The sequence below is a fragment of the Canis lupus genome, chromosome 12 (genome assembly GCF_003254725.2).
Source record: "Canis lupus dingo isolate Sandy chromosome 12, ASM325472v2, whole genome shotgun sequence".
Lineage (NCBI taxonomy): Eukaryota > Metazoa > Chordata > Mammalia > Carnivora > Canidae > Canis > Canis lupus.
In genome coordinates, this window is record NC_064254.1 from 37,797,273 (window position 1) to 37,817,990 (window position 20,718).

The following is a 20,718-nucleotide window of genomic DNA, read 5'->3' on the forward strand; positions in this document are numbered from 1 at the left end:
AATAATTAAATATTGATGCCAGCTGAGTGAGAATAACCTTCTTGGTTTACCTTATAAGGGTACTAATTTATGAAGAACACAAAGCAGTGTCTGTTTCTGGAATAATCAGCTTATCTTCCCCTCAGGTGTAATCTCTGCTTAAGGGCCAGCTGGAGGAACCTTTATCTCATTAACCTTCTGGAAGAGCATCTGTCAGCCTAGCTCCAGGACCCTGAATGCCATTATAAACAAGTGTCCACAGGCAGAAGAAATGCTTTTTTCTTATTCACCTGTTACAGTGACATAGAGAGCCAGGGGAAGTCTTGCTAAATGCAGAAGAAGGCTGACAGTTAGGGTCAGATGTTTTCCAAAATGACATGCTCAAGGAACATCCATTGAAAGAGTTTAATTGCTATCCCTGGAAGTACATGGGTTTTCACTATGTGCTTGTCTCCAGAGATGGCAAGACAAAGCTGTCTCCGCTCTCATAGAAATGAACTGTTTTGTAAATAGCTTTCTGGTATTACATACAGATGACTTTTTTGGTTTGTTGTAAGTCTGACTTTAATCTTCTAAAATCTGTTTTTCATATGCAGAGTGCAAAAAGTTAAATGACTTGTGAAAAGTAATGGTGCTATTCTTCCTTTCAAAGGAAGCCACTTTTACGTTTTTAAGCTAATTCTAGTATTCTTATTTGTACCTCTAGAATAGTCTGCTTCTATTACTACTTTTTCATTTTTCACTTTTAGGCATTATTAAATAATAGATATTGAGCATATCTTCCCCTCTACATATACACTCCCCACTTTCTACAAACACGTATTCATCTTTCTATCCACCTCAGTATTACTGTATTTTCAGTTTATTGAATATTGAATTTTTTATTTTTATGTAGCTGAGCCATGGAGTATACTATAATTATTCACATGTATTGAACACTTAAGTTGTGATAGACACTGCTCTTAGACATTTCCATAGACTATTCATATATTCCTTAATACAATGTTATGAGGTAGATACATTATTATGATCTGTTTTATATTTAAGAAAGCTAAGGTATATATGGCAAAGCCAGTATTTGAACTAAGTCTGGTTTCAGAGCCTATTCTTTAACTCCTACCTCCACGATGCTTTTTGCAACTGTCTCATATTTTTCCCCTTAGATTTCACATACAAAACAATAAGTTATCCCCAAATGTTATCCTAGATGTGTAAATTTACTCTTATTATGGTTAAACACTTCAAATAGCCTGTCTTTTCCAGGATTTGCTCCTGCTAACCCCCTCCTGTCTATATTGTTTCTTTTCTTGCTCCTGCTCACAGTGATCATCTGGGGATCCTCCTTCACAGTCAGGTTGGGGATGGCTTTTATTTCTCTTGTATCAGGTCCTGAGCTTTCTGGATTCTATGTTGCCTTTTTTTCTTAACCTAATCTCTTTTTTTTAGCAGAGCATATGCTCCAGTTTATTGCTAAGATTTCATAGTAGTTATATTTGAGATCTTACATGTTTAAAAGTGGCCTCCATCTATACTCATATTTGATTGATAGCTTGGCCAGTGCTATAGACTTAATGTCTGTGTCCTCCTAAAATTCATATGATGAAAACTAACTCCCAGTGCAATGGTATTTGGAGGTGGGGTCTCTGGGAGGTGATCCGGTCATGTGGGTGAAGCCACTTGAATGGCATTAGCTACCTTATAAAAGAGGCATCAGAGAGTTGAGTTCCTTTGCTCTTTCCATCTTGTGAAGCACAGTGAAAGATCAGTTTATGAAACAGGAAGCAGGCTTTCATCAGACACTGTTTATGTCTGCATCTTAACTTTGGACTTCCCAACTCCATAACTAAGAAATAGAGTTCAGTTGTTTATAAGCTACTCAGTCTTTGTTTTTTGTTTGTTTTGTTTTTTTATTCTTTTTTAAAAAATATGTTATATATTTATGAGAGAGAGAGAGAGAGAGAGAGAAAGGCAGAGACATAAGCAGAGGGAGAAACAGGATCCATGCAGGAAGCCTCATGCGTCACTGGATCCTGGGACTCCAGGATCACACCCTGAGCCAAAGGCAGACGCTCAATCCCTGAGCCACCCAGGCGTCCCTGTTTTCTTATTCTTTAGATTTTATTTATCCATTCATGATAGACACAGAGAGAGAGGGAGGCAGAGACACAGGCAGAGGGAGAAGCACGCTCCCCGCAGGGAGCCCGATGGGGGACTCGATCCCAGGATCCTGGGATCGCGACCTGGACCAAAGGCCGACTCTCAACCACAGAGTCACCCGGGTGCCCCAGGCTTTGGTATTTCTATTATAGCAACCCAAATAAACTAAGACAACTGAATATAGAATTCTAGGTTGGAAATAACATTGACTTAGAATACTGAAAACATTAATCCGTTGTCTTCTAGCTTCTTGTGCTACTAAAATCTGAAGTCCTTTTTGCTCTTGCTTCTTTGTATAGGATCTTTCTAGAAGATCTAGAAGATTTGTCTCTCTGAGAAGAAAAGATCTCTCTGAGAGACAGAGAGGGAGAGAGAGAGATGAGACAGACAGAGTGCAAGAGAGGGAGAGAGCACTTCTCTGCTTCCAGTTTTTTTTTTTTTTTTTTTTTTTTTTTTTTTTTTTTTTTATTTTTTTTATTGGTGTTCAATTTACTAACATACAGAATAACACCCAGTGCCAGTTTTAAGATTTGTTCTTCTAAGTCTGCTACCATTCCATCCATGTTTTAGGACTCTGCTTAAATCTACATGTTCAGCTTAATAAAATTATTATAAAGTGAACACTCTAGTAATATCTAGGTTAAAATATGGAATATTAATAGCCTCTTGGAAAGACCCATGGTCCCCCACTCATAAACACTCACAAACTTTTCTTCTCCATTAAACATAATCATTATTCTGATTTCTGTAGTAATCATGTACTACCTTTTCTTTATATTTTTACTACTTTTCTACACATTTGTAGGCATTGTAGTTTAATTTTGCCTATATCACCATTATTTATTGAAAAGATCATTATTTCCTCTACTGTTCTGAAGTTCTACCTTTGTCATAAATCAAGAATATATGTTTGTGGGTTCTCCTTCCTGTTTGTTATTCTTGTGCCACACTCTTAATTATTATACCTTTGAATTACATCACATCTGTAGAACAAGTTTTTCCATATTGTTAAAATTGTCTTGTTTGCCTTTGGTGTTTTGAATTTCTTATACCTTTCAGGGTCATATTGTCAAGTTCCACAAAAAATTTTGCTAGGATTCATAAATAGGTGGTGGAGATTAAGAAGTGCACTTGTGCTGAGCACTGGGTCTTTTAAAGGAGTGCTGAATTACTATATTGCATACCTGAAACTAATGTTACACTGTGCATTAACTAACTGGAATTTAAATAAAAACTTGAATAAAAAAAGAAATTACATCGGACTGTTGATCAATTTGGGGAAACTGACATCTTTATCATATTGAACTTTCTAATTCATGAACATGATTTGTCTACTTATTTATTTAGGTTTCTTTAGTTTTGTCTTATATATATTTCATTCGATTTATTTCTAAGTATTTGATATTTTTATTTTATTGTAAGAAGTATTAAATTTTATTTTCCAATTGGTTATTGCAAGGATATAAAAACATGATTGATTTTTGTATATTGATGCTGTGTACAGTGATCTTGAGAAAGAAATTGTTAATTATAATGATTTATCCATTTATTCTTTGTAATTTTTTAAAAAGATTTTATTTATTTATTGACACAGAGAGAGAGGCAGAGACACAGGCAGAGGGAGAAGCAGGCTCTATGCAGGGAGCCTGATGTGGGACTTGATCCCATGTCTCCAGGATCACACCCCAGGCTGCAGGCGGGGCCAAACCGCTGCGCCACCTGGGCTGCCCTATTTTTTGTAATTTTCTATCTATACTATTGTCACCTGTGAATAATGAGTTTCTTTTTCCTTTCCTATTCATTTTTATACATTTTCTTCCTTTTCCTTGCTTTTCTGCACTAGTTAGGACCACTAATAAAATGTTGAATGAAATGGTGATAGTAGGTATATTTGTCTTTTTTTTCTGGTTCCAAAAGGAAAGCTTCCATTTTATCATTAAGAAAAATGTTTGTTATAGGTAAGAGTTTAGATAGCCTATTATGGAATAAAGAAATTTCCTTCTTTCTAGATTGTGAAGTTTTGTTTTGTTTTTTAAAATAATGAATGGCTATTGAATATTATTACTTGCCTTGCATATCTTTAGAAATTTACATTGACTTTTCCCTTTCGTTTCTTAATGGGATAAAGTACATTGGTTTTTCTAATACTAAACCAACCCTACTTCCCTAGAATAAGACTAAGTTCTTTATAATGTTAGTGTTCTGCCTATATTGCTGGATTCAGTTTGCTATATTTTTTAGTCCTTTAAACATCTATGTTCATGACTAAAACCTCCTATAATATTGCTTTCCTGTAATATACTAGTAGATCATTCTCATAAAAGGAGTTGAAGAGTGTTTATTCTTTTTCTAGTCTATGAATAGTTTTATATTATATTAGTAATAAGTCAGATTTCACCAGGAAAGCTTAGAATTTTCTTTGTGACAGGATTTTAAATTTTGGATTCATTTTATTTTTTATTTTTTTAACTCCCAGCTTTATGGAGACATAATTGACATATAGCATTGTGTAAGTTTAAGGTATACAATGTGATGATTTGATATATGTATAATATTGAGAAGTGATTACCGCAATAAAGTTAGTTAACACATCCACCACTTCATTTAGTTACCTTTTTGTTTGTTTGTTTGCACATGTGGTAAAATTATTTCAAGATTAAATTTCTTACTAACTTCAGGTATATACTACAGTATTGTTAACTGTTGTCATCATGCTGTACATTACACCCCTAGAACTTATTCATCTTGTAACTGGAAGTTTTTACCCTTTGATTGCCAATTTCTCACCACCTTTTGCCTTCTCCATCGGCCAATCTCCACTCTTTTTCTATGAGTTTAGTTTTTTAGATTCCATTTATAACTGAGATTATCAATATATGTTTTTTTGTCTTATTTCACTTAGCATTATGCCCTCATGGTCCATCCATATTGTCACAAATCTCAGGATTTCCTTATATTTTATGGTTGAATAATATTCTATTGTGTGTGTGTAGTACAACTATTACATGATATCACAGAGATATAATATTATGAATAATGTGGTAATGAACATGGAGGTGCAGATATCTCTTGACATAGTGATTTCGTTTCTTTCAGATAAATGCCAAGAAGTGGAATTGCTGGTTCATATGGTAGTCCTGTCTTTATTGTCTTGAGGAATTTCCATACTGTTTTTCATAATGGCTGTACCAATTTATAATCCCAAAAAGAGTAAACAAGATCACCTTTTCTCAAGCTCCTCTCTAGCATTATTTCTTGTCTTTTTGATGTTAATGATTCTAATAGATATGAAGTAATAGCTCACAGTGATCAGATTTCCGTTTTGATTTGATTCATAATTAGTGACATTGAGCACATTTTCATGTACCTGTTGGCCGTTTGTATATATTCTTTGGAAAAATATGTACTCAGGTCTTTTGCCTATTTTTTAAATTGGATTGTTTATTTTATTTTTTTACTATTGAGTTGTATGAATTCTTTATATATTTTGCATATTAATCCCTTATTAGATATTAGATTTACAAATATTTCTCCTATTCCATAGGCTGACTTTTCAGTTTTGTTAATCATTTCCTTTGCTGTGCAAAGAATTTAGCCATAATTCCAGTTTCTAATTTTTTATTTTGTTGCTTGTGTTTTACATGTCATATCTAAAACTCAGTGCCAATACCCATGTCAAGGAGCCTTTTTCCATTTCCTTTTGTAGTTTTATAGTTTCAGGTGTTACTTATAAGTCTTTAATCTATTTCAAGTTAACTTTTATAACTGGTGTAAGATAAAGATCTGGTTTCATTCTTTTGCATGTGAATATCCAATTCCCCAGCACTATTTATTGAAGACACTGTCTTTTTCCTCTTGTCAAATACTAGTTGATTGTGAATGCGTGGGTTTATTTATGGGCTTTCAATTCTGTTCTATTTATTTATATGTCTATTTTTATGTCAGTACCATAGTTTTGGGCAGCTTGGGTGGCTCAGCGGTTTAGCGGCTGCCTTCAGTCCAGGGCGTGATCCTGGAGACCCAGGATCGAGTACCACATCGGGCTCCCTGCATGGAGTCTGCTTCTCCCTCTGCCTGTGTCTCTGCCTCTCTCTCTATCTGTGTCTCTCATGAATAAATAAATAAAATCTTTAAAAATAAATAAATAAAAAGTACCATAGTTTTTATCGCTATAGCTAATATAGCTTAAAATCAGGAAGTGTGATGCCTCCCTCTTTGTTCTTCTTTCTTAGGATTGCTTTGGAGTTTTTGTGATTCCACATAAATTTTATAATTGTTTCTTCTACTTCTGTAAAAACTGCCATTGGAATCTTAATAGTAATTGCATTGAATCTATAGATGGCTTTGAGTAGTATGGATATTTTAACAATATTAATTCTTCCAATCCATGAATATGGGATACTTCTTCATTTATTTGTGTCATCTTTGATTTCTTTTCTCAACATTTTGTAGTTTTTGGTGTAAAGATCTTTCAACTCCTTGATTAAATTTTGCCTAATTATTTTATTATTTTTGATACTATTGTAAATAAGATAATTTTTAAACATTTCTTTTTCAGATAATTGGTTGCTAGTGTATAGAAATTTTACTGCTTTTTGATGTTAATTTTGTATCTTGCAACTTCACCAAATTTGTTGCATAGATCTAACAATTTTTTGGTGAAGTTTTTAAGATTTTTATATGTATTAATTCACGTCATCTGCTAATAGAGACAATTTTACTTCTTCCTTTCCATTCCTGATGTATTTTATCTTATTTTATTTTTCCTTTTTGCCTAATTACTCTGGTTGGACTTGAATAAGAATGGTGAGAGTGGGCACCCTTGTCTTATTCCTGATTTTAGATGAAAAACTTTCAATATTTCACCACTGAATATGTTGTTTGTTAGTTGTGGACTTGTCATGTATAGCCCTTATTAAGTTGAGGTACATTCCTTCTATAACTAATGTAAGAATTTTTATCATGAACAAATGTTGAATTTTTTCAAATGCTTTTTCTGTACCTATTAATGCAATCTTGATTTGTTCATTTTATTCTATTAATGTGATATATCAGATTTATTGATTTGCCTATGTTGAGCCATCCTTGTATCTCTGGGATAAATCTCAGTTGATCATGGTTAATGAGCCTTTCTTTTTAAGATTTTTTAAAATTTTATTTATTTATTCATGACAGACATAGAGAGAGAGAAGGGCAGAGACACAGGCAGAGGGAGAAGCAGGCTCCATGCGGGGAGCCCAATGAGGTACTCAATCTGGGACTCCAGGATCATGCCCTGGACCAAAGGCAGGCGCCAAACCACTGAGCCACTCAGGGATCCCCTTTTTAAAGATTTTTAAGATTTATCTATTCATGAGAGACACAGAGAGAGAGAGAGAGGCAGAGACACAGGCAGAGGGAGAAGCAGGCTCCATACAGGGGGCCTGATGTGGGACTCCATCCTGGGACTCCAGGATCATGCCCTGGGCCAAAAGCAGGCACCAAACCACTGAGCCACCCAGGGATCCCCATTAATGAGCCTTTTAATGTGCTGCTGAATTTGGTTTTCTAGTATTTTATTGAGAACTTTTGCATCTATATTAATCAGGGATATTGGCCTTTAGTTTTATTTTTCATAGTGTCTTTGGTATCAGGATAATGCTGGTTCACAAACTGAGTTTGGGAGTGTTCCCTCTCCTATTTTTGGAAGAGTTTGAGAAGGATTGGTGTAAATTCCTCTTTAAATGCTTAGTAAAATTCACCAGTAAAACCATCTTCTCCTGGACTTTTTTTTTTTTTGGTTGGGAGATTTTGATTATTGATTCAGTCTCCTTACTAGTGTCTGTTGAGATTTTCCATTTCTTCTTGATTCAGTCTTGGTATGTAGCACAGCAATTGGGCAGGGCTGTGAATTTGTTTCCCTGTGTGGGCGGGGCTATAGAACATGCTTCATGACTAGTCTAGCGTGTTGGCTTGAGACCCAAATCATGCAGAACAGCCAAAAATTACCTGGACAGACAGGGCCATGAGCTTGGCTATGTTGATGGTCAGAGCTGCTAACTAAGATCTCTGCTCAGGTTCAGCTGCAAGCAGGAATGTGGCCTTCCAAGATCCAGATCTGAGTGCTGGTTGCACCTATCCCTCTCCATCTTGATTTGATCCCCAGTGGTTGAGCTGAGCAGATTTTTCCAGTGATTCTTGTGAAGTGAGACCTGAGTAGGCCTCCTGGGAAGCATCCACAATGCTGGGGTTGCTAGATGTTCACTGTGGGTTCTCTTTTCTCAATAGGGAAACTGTAAGCCCTCTCAGTGCAGTATTATGTCTGCCTAGGGGTGGGGTGGGGGTAGAAATGTAGTCAAGGCAAAACTACTTCCCTGACTCTTCTAATGAGGTTCTTCACCAACTCTGTGGTCCAAGGGGATGCTTCAGTCCTACTCCTGGGTTCTGAGATTTTTACATTGGTATCTTGTCTATGGAGAGTTGCTAGCTGGTCTTCTTGAGGGTTACTCATACTGAGAATGACCTATGTCTCCATCTTGATGATGTAACCTCTCTGGATTCTATATCTTTAATAATTATTACTCTACTTAGAATTTTTCTTTGGTAAGTTGCATTCATTTATTTATAACTTATTAAATTATTTTTCTATATAGCAGTTTTGATGAAATATAATTAACTCTACTCCTCCCAAAAAGTGCCTCAAACTCATGAGTAGGCTACTCATCATTTTCCCCTACATTATCACAATTGTTTCTAAAATTAGTATTCCTTTGGATTTACAAAATATTTGTGATTTTCATTCTCATAACTCTTTCCTCCTCTCAAAAAATTTTCTCTTTTGCTCAAAAAACTCATCAGAATGTTTCTTTTATTGTAATTATGCCACTAATGATTGATCTCAATTTTTGTTTGCGAAAATGGCTTTATTTCACCTTTGTCATTGAAAGATATTTTCCTACCTATAGAATTTTAAGTTGTTAGTTCATTTTCTTTAAGCATTTGAATATAACATTCCAGTGTGTTCTGGTTTCCATTGTTTCTCTTGAAATCAGGTATCAGTGTATTTGTTGCTCATTTGAAGACAATCCATAATTTATTCTCTGGCTACTTTATAAAGCATTTCATTTTGTCTTTATTTTCTGTAGTTTCATGATGATGCATCAGTCTGTGCATGGTATGTTATTTATATCTCCCTGGACTTGTTTGATTCTTGAATCTGTGGATTGAATCTATGGCTTAGTTTTGGAAAAGTCTTGCCTTTATTTCTTCAAATATTGTATTATCTTATCTCTCTCCCTAATCATTTGAATAATATTATATAATAATATAATAATATTATTATATTATTATATAATAATAATAATATTTGAATTCTGTGATTCCAGTTTCTAAATTTTAGGTCATCTCACTTTATTCTATGTATCACATATACTCATGTTTTCCTAATCTTTTCCATCCCTTTTGTTTCATCATATTAGCTTATTTTTTATTTGAATATTTTCCCATCATCTGGATCTAATTTATTGTTCTTAATTTCAGTTATTATTTTTTTTTCAGTTGTAAGATTTCTATTTTCTTCTTTTTCAAGTCTGCATCACCTCTTTTTAAAAAATAATTCTATGCTAAAATGTTTAATATTGTCTTTTATCTCACTGAATATAGAAAGAATAGTCTGATAATTTCAAATTCTACAGCTCTGGGGGTTGCTTCCATTGTCTTGTTTTTTTTTCTGTTTTCTTATTCATGTTTCTAATTCATCTCCTTGTCTAAGTGGTTATTTTTTTCTTACTGTATATCACACACTATTTTAAGGGTTATGCTACAGTAAGAAAGACAGTCTAGTCTTTGTGGAAAATATGCACAAAAATCAATGGAAAAGAATAAAGAAGTAGGCCCACACAAATACAGCCAATTGATTTTTGAGGAAGATGCAAAGGCAATTCAGTGGAGAAAGGATTGTCTTTTCAACAAATGGTGCCATAAAAAAAAAAACAAAAACAAAAACAAGCTGAGCCATACCAAACAAACAAAAACATCCAAACCCACAGAAAACAAACCAAAAATAGACCTAGACACAGACATTGCACGTACCCAGAAACTAATTAAAAATGTATCCTGCACATTAATGTAAAATGCATGTAAATTTTCTAGAAAAAAATAGAGGGGCAAATCTACATGACCTTAGTCTATTCTTTCTTTCTTTCAAATCTACATGACCTTAGTCTTTCTTTTCTTTCTTTCTTTTTCTTTCTTTCTTTCTTTTTCTTTCTTTCTTTCTTTCTTTCTTTCTTTCTTTCTTTCTTTCTTTCTTTCTCTTTCTTTCTTTCTTTCATGAGCTGAGGGGAGGGGCAGAAGGAAAGGAAGAGAGAATCTTTAGCAGGCTCTATGCTCAGCGTGGAGCCTGTGCTGTAGCTTGATCTCACAACCCTGAGATCATGACCTGAGTGAAAATCAAGAGTGAGGTGCTTAGCCAACTGAGGCACCAGGTGCCCCTGACTTTAGTCTTGATAATGAGATTTTAGATACAACACAAGAGAGAAAAAGAAAAATGATACATTGGATTTTATTAAAATAAAAAACTTCCGGTAAAGACACTAAATAAAATTAAAAGATAAGCAACAAACTGGGAGAAAATATTTGCAAAATATATCTGATAAAGGACTTGTATCCTAAATATATAAAGACAGATTGAAGCTCAACAATAAGAAAACCTAACAACTCAATTAAAAATGAGCCAAAGATCTGAACAACCCTTAACCAAAGAAGAAAAACAGGTGGCAAATAAACATATGAAAAGATGCTCAACATCATTTGTCATTAGGAAAACGCAATTTGAAATAGCAATGTGGTACCACTATATACCTATTAGAATGACTAAAAAACAAAAACAAAACAAAACCCTGACACTACCAACTGTTGATAAGGATGCAGAACAACAGAAACTTTCATTCCTCACTGGTGACAGTACATATTGTTACAGGCTCTTTGGATATGGTTTGGCAGCTTTTTACAAAGCTAAAAATATTCTTACTATACAATCTGGCAATCAAATTCCTACATATTTACCCAATTGATTTGAAAGTGTATATTCCACATAAAAATCTCCATTTGAATGTTTATAGCAGCCTTATTAGTAACTTTGAAAACCTAGAGCAACCAAGATGTTCTTTAATAGATTAACTAATAAACAAATTATATAAGAGGATATGAGCTATCAAACTATTCAGAGACATGGATGAATTTTGAATGCATATTTCTAGGTAAAAGAAGTCAATCTGAAAAGGCTGCATACTGAATCATTCCTTTTATATGACACTATGTAAAAGACAAACAGGTGAAACAGATTAGTGGTTGCAGGAGTTTTGGAGTGTATATGTGCTTTGAACAGGTGAAGCATAGGGGGTTAGGGCAGTGACACTATTTTGTGTAACACTGTAATGCATACGATTACACATTTTTCAAAACCCATCAAACTTTATAGAAGAGTGGACTTTAAGGCATGTAAATTTAAGAAATCCTTTAGATAATCTCTAACTATAGTATGTGACAGTGCACACTGTGACAAAAGAACCTAACTGCACTAAAAATGTATGAAACAATCTCACTGAAGGGGGTGGAGGGAAAAGCTGACCTAAATAAATTTGGAAATTAGTCTGTAGGAATAAAGACAAAAGGAACTATATAGCAGTAGTGTACTCTAGTTGAAAAAAATCGTCTACAACAGGCATATGAGTTAGCAATTCTGAAACAACCATAACATTTAGGAGTTAAGGAATTGAGTTAAGTAAACAGATGGTGGATGGTAGGAGTCAGTTTTCTTACTATTGCAGTAGAAGGTTACAGACAAACAAGGGGAAGAGGGAAGAATAATCCATATGGTAAAGGAGTAGAGTTGGAGACATCAGCATAAACACCTGTTTAACATAGAGATGGATATATATATATATATATATATATAAAGTATATATATTCTGGTTAGTATGCACATCTTTCCTTCTCCATCAGCTGTGAGGGCCTAGAAGTAATGATACCCCATAGCAATGAACCACTTAACACACAGATCTTGATTTATAATGTCATTCTTCAGTAAAATAAAACAGGACTCCTTGGAGAAATGGCTGACTGTAAAACTGGGGCAAGACATATACAAGATGAACCCGGAATGTCTTGTAGTGATAGTAAGGAAGTGCTCAAACCAAACCAAAGCCCCCCAAACACAAAACCTCATAAAACAAGTCCACAATAATGGTGGTATATCAAAGGGACACAGGAATCAATTGAAAGAGCTCCCAATGGTCAAATATAGAGCAATTTTAGGAATAAAATGAAGTAGTATTGGATTATAACACAAAGTGTAAAATAAATATCCATGAGTCTATACTAATACAAATAAACTATTAAAAATAAATAAATGGGAGAGAATAGACAAATGTTCCATGCAGAAGAACTCCTAATAATTTAGGTAGAAAATTTATTTCCTCAAGGAGGAAAATCACATTTAAAAAATGTGATCTATATACAGTGACTTCCTTCTAAAGAGTAAATGTGAAAAGGGTGAAAAAGATTAACTTTACACTAGAGAATCTTGACAGTCATAACATTGATCAAAGTCAATATCAACAGTGAAGTCATGTTTATGGTATGTTTCCTTCATAAGATATGATGAAAATGGCACTTCACCTCTGTGGTCTGCCTCCAAAAAAAACCCATAGCCCAGTTTAATCATGAGGAAAACATCAGACGAATTTCATTTGAGGGACATTCTACAAAATACCTGATTGGTATGCTTCAAAACTATCAAGGTCATCTTAGACAAGGAAAGTCTGAGAAACAATCACTGCCAAGAGGAGCCTATGGAGAGCCACGACTAAATATAATGTGATGTCTTGGATGGTATCTTGGAAGAGAAAAAGGACATTAGGTTAAAAGAAATAGAAAAAACCCTAAGAAATTCTGAATAAAGTATGAGTTTCAGTTGATGATAATATATCAATATTGGTTCATCAAATATAATAAATGTAACATAATAATAGAGAATGTTAATACTAGGAGAAACTATGTGTGGGGTCTATCGAAACTACTATCTTCACAATTTTTCTATAAGTAAGTCTAAATACATTCTAAAATAAAAAGTTTATTAAAAATATAAAAAAATAAGTTTTTAAAAAGGGTTTGAAGTCTAGGATATCTCTTTCTAGGTAGGATTTTTCCTTGCTTCTTCCATCCACTGGGGATTATTAGCAATCCAAGGTCAGTTCAATAAAATTTCTGGGTTGAAGATTTTCTAAACTATATAGATGATTTAGAGTTGGGTTCTACATTTTTGACAGAAGCATGGTTCCTTTGTGTTCTCCTTTGTTCCTAGGATGCAGCCTTTTGGGTTACCAGTGCTTTACTGTCTCCTAAACTCCACAACTTTTTTCCTTTCCTATGAAGAGGTTTTCAAAAGGACTTCAGCCTCTGCCTTTCTTATAGATCAGCAAATGCTCTGGGGGGCAAAAGTGGCCCCCAAGTTAGGTTCACTTGTCTTGATGCTGACCTCTTGTAAATCTTTATTCTGGTAATGCTTCATTATTTTGTAGCTCTCTATTCCTTTAAAACAGATTATATACTTTACCCAGCTTTTCTACATTTCCCTCAGCAGGAAGATTGGTTCAAGTGATCTTACAGCTTTATCTGCTGCAGAAATTCTAAAGTTTTATTACTGTTGTCTCCTTTCTCATTCTGTTTACTGTTGTGGCTTCATACTTTAAAAAAATCCTTTAGTACTATTTTCTGGGGTATTTGGAGGAAGCATAGGGTAATGGCTTTTCAGTTTTCTCCTTTACAGATTATTTTGGTGATAGCTAAAGAAAATTCAAATCATCAGATTGGTATAGTCTTACTTAGAACAGTTTATCTGAAAATGAGAAATAAAGCAGGCGAATAATGACTTTAAATAGCCACATCTAGGGAAAAATTATGAGGACCTAGCATAGGTACATACTTATATATAAACACACATATAAATATTTCTAATATATATTCATATGGGTTGGAAAGCTGGTAGGTGCTAACAAAATACTTTCTGTTTGCTGTATATTCCTGTGTTATACTTCTGTTTCTAACCCTGTTGTGAAATATCAGTGTTTTTTCTCTAAGAGAGAAAGCAACAATTTTAAGTTATGAAAACAATTTCCACCTAATAACCTCCTTAATAAAACATGTTGCTTAAAGGAAAATGTGGTATAGATCATTTCATGTTCTTAAAAACATTCTATGTCATTTATATATGATTATAGAGATACTGAATTTATATTATGATGACAAATACTTAAAAGATTCTCTTGACAGCAGTACTGATATGGGAGAACTTGGTTCTTGTCTCACGGAGTCGAAGAATGAATCTCAAGGACACAGGAGAGTGAGTAAAGGGATATAAGTTTATTAAGCAAAGGTACAGAGAAAGCTCTCAGAAGTAAGAAGGGTCCCAACAGGGTTGCCACTGAAGTCCCTGTAGTGGCAGTTTTTTATTGAGAACTGACTGGGAAGCTTATGGCCTCGAGATTCCTGTGATGTCTTGGTTTGAGTTAGGACTGGTGATAACATCTTTAATGGCTTACTTCTTCTTTGGGGTCTGGTTATTCTTTGTTGATCATGGATGACTGTCATAAAAAAGACACCCTCCCTGCCCACACCTAGGGCAGGGTGGTCTGGCTTGTTCCCTTATCTCTGGTTTCCTTACACCTCAGCATTTTTGGGATTCCTGTGAACCTGATTCTGTGGCCCCCTACTTAGCCCTGCCTAGTCCTATTTGTCCCCAACTCAGTACCTTACTAATTTTTCTGGTTTTTAATAAAAAAATCTGGATAACTAGTGTTGATAACTGCCACTTAGGAAACAAATAAAAATTCTAAACACTCATTATTCCTGAAACAATTCTTCCTGGGACCATCAGGTCTTTTTCTAAGTACTGTCGTATTTAATTATGGGTCACTGTTAATCAATACAGAAGTGCTTTTTCAAGCTGGTTGACTGTCAACAATAATTATATATTCTTAAAGAGGTAAGCATTCTCCTTTATTTTGTGGTAGAATTTCAGTGGTGCATTTAAAATGTACAAGGTAGGGTAGAAAGGGCAGTATGTCCTTGCAGATGTATTCCTTCATTTGAAATCAGGAGAAATGAGAAGTGGTTACCAAAATGAATCAGTTAATATCATAAAGAAATGATTCCACTTGTTAATCTAAATATTTATTTATTTTTCATTCTTACTAAATGCCAAACTCTCAATTAGATACTTTATATGCATAGACAACAACTTTCCATTGCTATTTTTATTTCCACTCATACAGATGAGAAATTGAGGCTCAGAGTTGCTAAGTATATTTCCCAACTATGCAACTAGTAAAGGTGAAGCAGGATTTTCAACCTCTTTCTAATTCCAAAGCCTATGTTTTCCTTATTGCTCTTCACTATGTTCCTTCTACAGGGAAAACAGATACTAAGAAAATAACTGATACTCTTCAGAAAAATTAACAATGAGTGGGTCCTGGTCACCAATTCCAGCGTGAGTGTGTGTATATGTATGTTGTGTGTGTGTTGGGAGAGTGTCTCTTCTATACCAACAAGCAATTCTCAAACACCAGCCGCTTCGTGCCCTGCAACTCAATTCAATTCTAACACTATCTACCTGGATACAGCCTCAGGTCCCACAGGTTAAGGCTCAGTCCTACAAGACCCTCCCCCCCCACCCCCCCCCCCACCCCCCGCCCACACACACACACACACACACTTCACAGACCAACTGCAAGTCCAGGTTGTCACCTGAGCTCCTGACTGGCTATAGATTGAAAGTTCCAACAACCCATGCTTGGGTTAAATTAATTTGTTAGAGTGGCTCAGACACCTCACAGAAACATTTTACTTACTAGATTACCTGTTTATTATGAAAGAATATAACTCAGGAACAGACAGATGCAAAAGATGCATGGAACAAAGTATGGAGAAAGGGCATGGAATTTCATGCCCACATCTAGTATGTCACTTTCCCCAGATCTCCCCACATGTTCACCAAACTGGAAGCTCTCTGAAACTGTTTTTTTGGGGGGGTTTGGACAACCAAATGGAGGTTTCCTAATGTAAGCACAATTGATTAAATTGTTGGCCATTAGTGTTTAAACTCAGTCTCTAGCCCATTTCTCTACTCTGGAGGTCAAGGAGGTAGGGCTGAAAGCTTCCACTCTGGTTGGCTCTCTGGACACCTAGCCTCCATCCTTAGGTGGGGATCCTAAGAGGCCTCATTAATATAACAAAAGACACTATCAGCTCTAATTTAGGAGAATCCAAAGGGTTTTAGGAGTTCTGTGTTGGAAACTGGGGATTAAGATCAAATATTTATTTCCTATTATAAATCACAATATCACAACAACATTGAATAAAAAGAGAAGCCAATGAAAATGCAGGATCATATCCAAAGTTTACTGTTTGCATTGGTCTTTTCCTTCACATTACATCTACTAATTTGGACATCATAGGTAAAGCGGCTACACAGGAATCTGGAAAGTTTCCATCTCTAGAATCTTTACTTTGGTAGATGGACAACTGTCTGCTTAGCATTCTACGTTTCTTTTTGCCCACATTGTTGGTTTGTCTCTGAAGTTCAGACAGGCAAAAGGGATTCTTGAGGTATTTCCATCACCATCAAAATGTGTGACTAATTAGGGGTGGCTCCTAGAAGAGCCACTTCTAGAAGAAATGAATCCTAGGAGGGACAGGTAGGCAGTGCTATAAGTGTTAAATCCTTGATCTTGGGAGAACAAGTTCCATTATCTCTGATAAAACCCCAATGTCCTCTTCCATACTTCTGAATGTCTTGAATAAGTGTCCTTTTTTGATAATAGAAGATTCACACTGCCTAGCTCAGAGAATTTCCTCTATATTATTACCCATATCTTAGGAAGGAGGGATATAACACAGAGAGAAGTACAAGGGAAACACCAATTGGAATGTCATCTAAGGTGGGCTCCCATTTTGTGCATTTACCTTCCAGATCATTTTAGTTTGGCAGTCAGCTTAAGACCACAGGATTAAATAAAAAGGGCTGCCTTGCCTCCTCGGGCATAATGAGGGGAGAGCAGCAGATGGAATCTGACAAAAGCTGATTGCAGGAATGGAGGAATGGAGGGAGGTGACTGTAGGGCTATGGAATGAGAGTTTTAATGAGGATATGAATGATAGCAACCCAGGGACAGAGGCCTTGCATCCTCATCCACCTTCAGTATTTTTTCTCAGAGATTTCGTGATGAATCCTGATAAGGGAAGACTTCAACGATCCTTTCCTCTTCTGCAGACAAAGTGGGCCAGCCTTTCTCCCAAAACTCTTAGCACAGAGCTTTTTTTCTCTCTCTGCTTTTTGCACCCCTCAAAGTCCTTGGTAATAAATATAGTAATGCAGAATAAACTGAACTAGTTCCTTCTTGAGAGAAATAATTATAAGCTGGGCACTATAAAAGCAAGTAATTTTTTTTAATTTTAAAGGTGTCAATCTGCACGTATTTTATTATTTTTTTCACAGTCTATGCAGCTTTTATTTCAGTCAGAAAGTAGTCAAATATACACACAGCCTAAAAACAGTATAAAAGGTGAATAAAAAGGCCCATAGTCTATTTGGGGTGGAGGCAGAGGGTAGGCTGGTCCAGCATTGTATCTGGTACTTTGGGAGGAGGACCAATGATAGGAGCAAGCAGAGAAAGGCTTGTTGGGCAGAAAGGAAACTGCTTGGCTAGCTAAGCCTGCTCACCTTTTCATACACAAGGCAGGAAGAGACTGTAAGACTACTCATGTGGCCAGCCTGGCTTGGATAGGTCTAATGCAGGCCAAGACTCAGCCTGGATTTTCTTTTAGGAAGTCCAAACTTTCACAGTGCTGTCCACAGTCCCCACACGGCCAGCCCAGTCATACTGCACTGGTGATGCAGCAGAGTCTACATGCAGATCATGCCCTTCACACTCCAGACCCTGAAGGATCTGTCATAGGATATGCTGGGGACTTTGGTCTGGTCTGGTATGGAGATGACTGTCAAGGCATACATGGTGCCAATGTGGCCTGTTAGGATCTGCACCTGCTACTTAAACTTGATGTTTCATGTGTGAATGAAGTTCTCCCAGTGCCGCTGGACAATGCGGCCATTCATTGTGCCAATATGGTAGTGCTGCTGGTGACATCTGCAGGATGTGGGCGCAGTTGAGGGTCTAGATGTCCCAGATCTTGATTATTTGGTTAGGAGCCACTGTGCATGCAACTCTGACCAGGGCCTGTACTCAGTGGTTGAGGCCCATGAGCTCCTTCTTTATCTTCAGCTCAGTGCCTGTGATGTTCCAGTCCTGGATATCCTTCAGCAAACTGCTTAGGAGCATGCTGTAGGAGGAGACCAGGGTGTATACCAATTGTCTGGGCCCGGACTGTGTTCACCCTCTGCAGGTTCTGGATGTCCCACATGATGTATAGTCTGCTGAGCTACTGTAAAGCTTGTGCTCCAGAAGGCAGAGCATCAGCACAATGTTGTCATGCCATTCCAGTATCTTCTGGCATTTAGGCTCTTCTCCAGCTGGTCGATCTTCTCTGAGAGCTTGCCCAGCATGAAATGCAGAAAATAATCTCCTAGTCCTTCTGTGTCAGCACCACAAATATTTTGTGGAAGCTATCAGCCTTTTGCTGCGGGAACTCCTTCAGGTCCATCTCATACATGTCCTGATTTCCCATGAACATGCATCTGTACTTAGAGTGGGGATACTTGATGTGGTTGTACTCCTTGAGTTCATCCATGTTCATCACGAGGAGGGGATGACTAGGGTTGTTAGAGCATCACACAGACCTGCAGTCACAGCAGTCTTTGTTGTCTTTCTAGGAACTGAGCTTGATGGTGAAGGGACTCCCACAGGGTGTCTACCTCAAAAACAGGTGGGCTTCCTGCCAGCCACCACTGGATAGCCATGCTTGCAGTGAATGAAGAACTCCTAGATCTACACTCCATTGCAATTTTGTTTACTACCACCATCAGGTTGGTGTTGCACATGGGACACCTCTCTGTCTTTAAGATGCATCTTTGATAAAACATGTGCCTCCATGTACTGATTACAGGGTCCTTGAACACACTGTAGCTGACCTGACAACAGAGCTGAGGGCTGCTCAGCAAATACAAATGGCTCTAGCTCCTCCTTGTACTCTGGCAGCAAGAATGTGGAGCATAGAGATAGGCTGGACCCAGAGTCCAGTAGACTCTGGACTGCAGCTGCCAGAGATGGCATGGTAGAGCTTGGATTCACAGTGCAGGGTGGTGATGGGGACATGCTGTCTTCCTCACCCTGAGGGAAGGAGGTGAGGGTGCTGGAGGAGAGGGGCACCCTGTGGTGCTATTTGTGAATGCTGATCTTAAGTGGCTTTTGCAATGGTAGTGACAACTGAAATGGGTCCCAAAATCTTTTCCATTCTGGTCCCTATGGTGAGGTCTGGGGTGGATGGGTTGGAAGTCTCCCTGGAGAAGCAGTTGTAGCAGGTGCTTTTGCCTGATCTCATGCTCATGAGAACTATCTTGGACATTTACATAATGTCCCCCATCTGCGGCCACTGGGGAGTGGCAACGCCAGCCTCCAGCTTCATCAGGCCCCCTTGGCTGCCTCTCTAGGAAGGGACCTGTGTGCTTTTTAAAATAAAGCATTTTCAAAATAATTATTAGCCATGTATACTAAGAGAATCGGCAAGGTAAGTTTGGTATCAGTAAATTATATATATTCCCTTCTATACCAGGTCATGATAAATGTTGCACCAGGTATGAACACAGGGACATTCATCAGTGACTTGAATTTTATAGACACTAAACTCAGTTTAAATGATGGTATTGATGGTATTGAGACATCTTTGAGGTCTGAATTTCGCCAGTGCTCAGTGCCTGAGTACTGAGACATGCAGCAAGGAAGAGTGAATAGTCAGCAGGGTCAAGGGCGGCAAAGAGAATGAAGAAGATGAGTGCTGAGGAAACACTGTTGGATCTATAATAGGGAGGAATTCATGACCTTTGGGAAAACATTTTCAGTAGTGTAGTGGAGAAGGGAGTTGGCTTGCAGTGCATTACAGAGTAATTGGGTAGTGGAAAAGAGTGAGTGAGACTTCTCTTTATATAATGTAGCAGTGAAAGATGAGAGGGAATGAGTTTGACAAGCTAGCTGGGCCAAAGTACATTTTTTTTTTTAAAGGATTGTTTATAGGCAGAGCAGTAGGCATGGGTGAGATGTGCATCTGTAGTAGAGTTCAGGGGGTGGAGAGAGATAGAGAGAGGGGGAGAGACTAGCACAAGATACCCACTAGCAGATGCTCTGTCTGTCTAATAAGCACTTACCCTTAAAGGAAGTTTCCAAAATTGCCTCATTTTTGTAAGATTCAAAACAGTTTTAGAGCGTGAAACACAGACATTCGCCCTAGAGGGACTTGCCATTTAACAGTGATACAGTACACACAGAGATAATGAAATGGAGTTATCAGTTAAGCACCTTTCAAAAGACGTTATCAATATACTCTAACCAAAATAAAAAAAAAACATTGGATGATTTGTTCAATTTGTTCACA

At 36.8% G+C, this 20,718-nt stretch overlaps 1 protein-coding gene and 1 pseudogene across 1 annotated transcript in view; both read right to left on the reverse strand.

Annotated features, from left to right (window-relative positions):
- IMPG1 (interphotoreceptor matrix proteoglycan 1) overlaps positions 1-18,187 on the reverse strand; it is a 150,010-nt gene extending 131,823 nt beyond the window's left edge. Inside the window, exon 1 of the mRNA XM_049092285.1 lies at positions 18,113-18,187. Within this exon, the coding sequence (XP_048948242.1) occupies positions 18,113-18,187 (75 nt within the window). The remainder of the gene's footprint in view (positions 1-18,112) is intronic.
- Positions 18,188-18,597: 410 nt separating this feature from the next.
- LOC125752233 (E3 ubiquitin-protein ligase TRAF7-like) lies at positions 18,598-19,671 on the reverse strand (annotated as a pseudogene).
- Between the last annotated feature and the right edge of the window lie 1,047 nt (positions 19,672-20,718).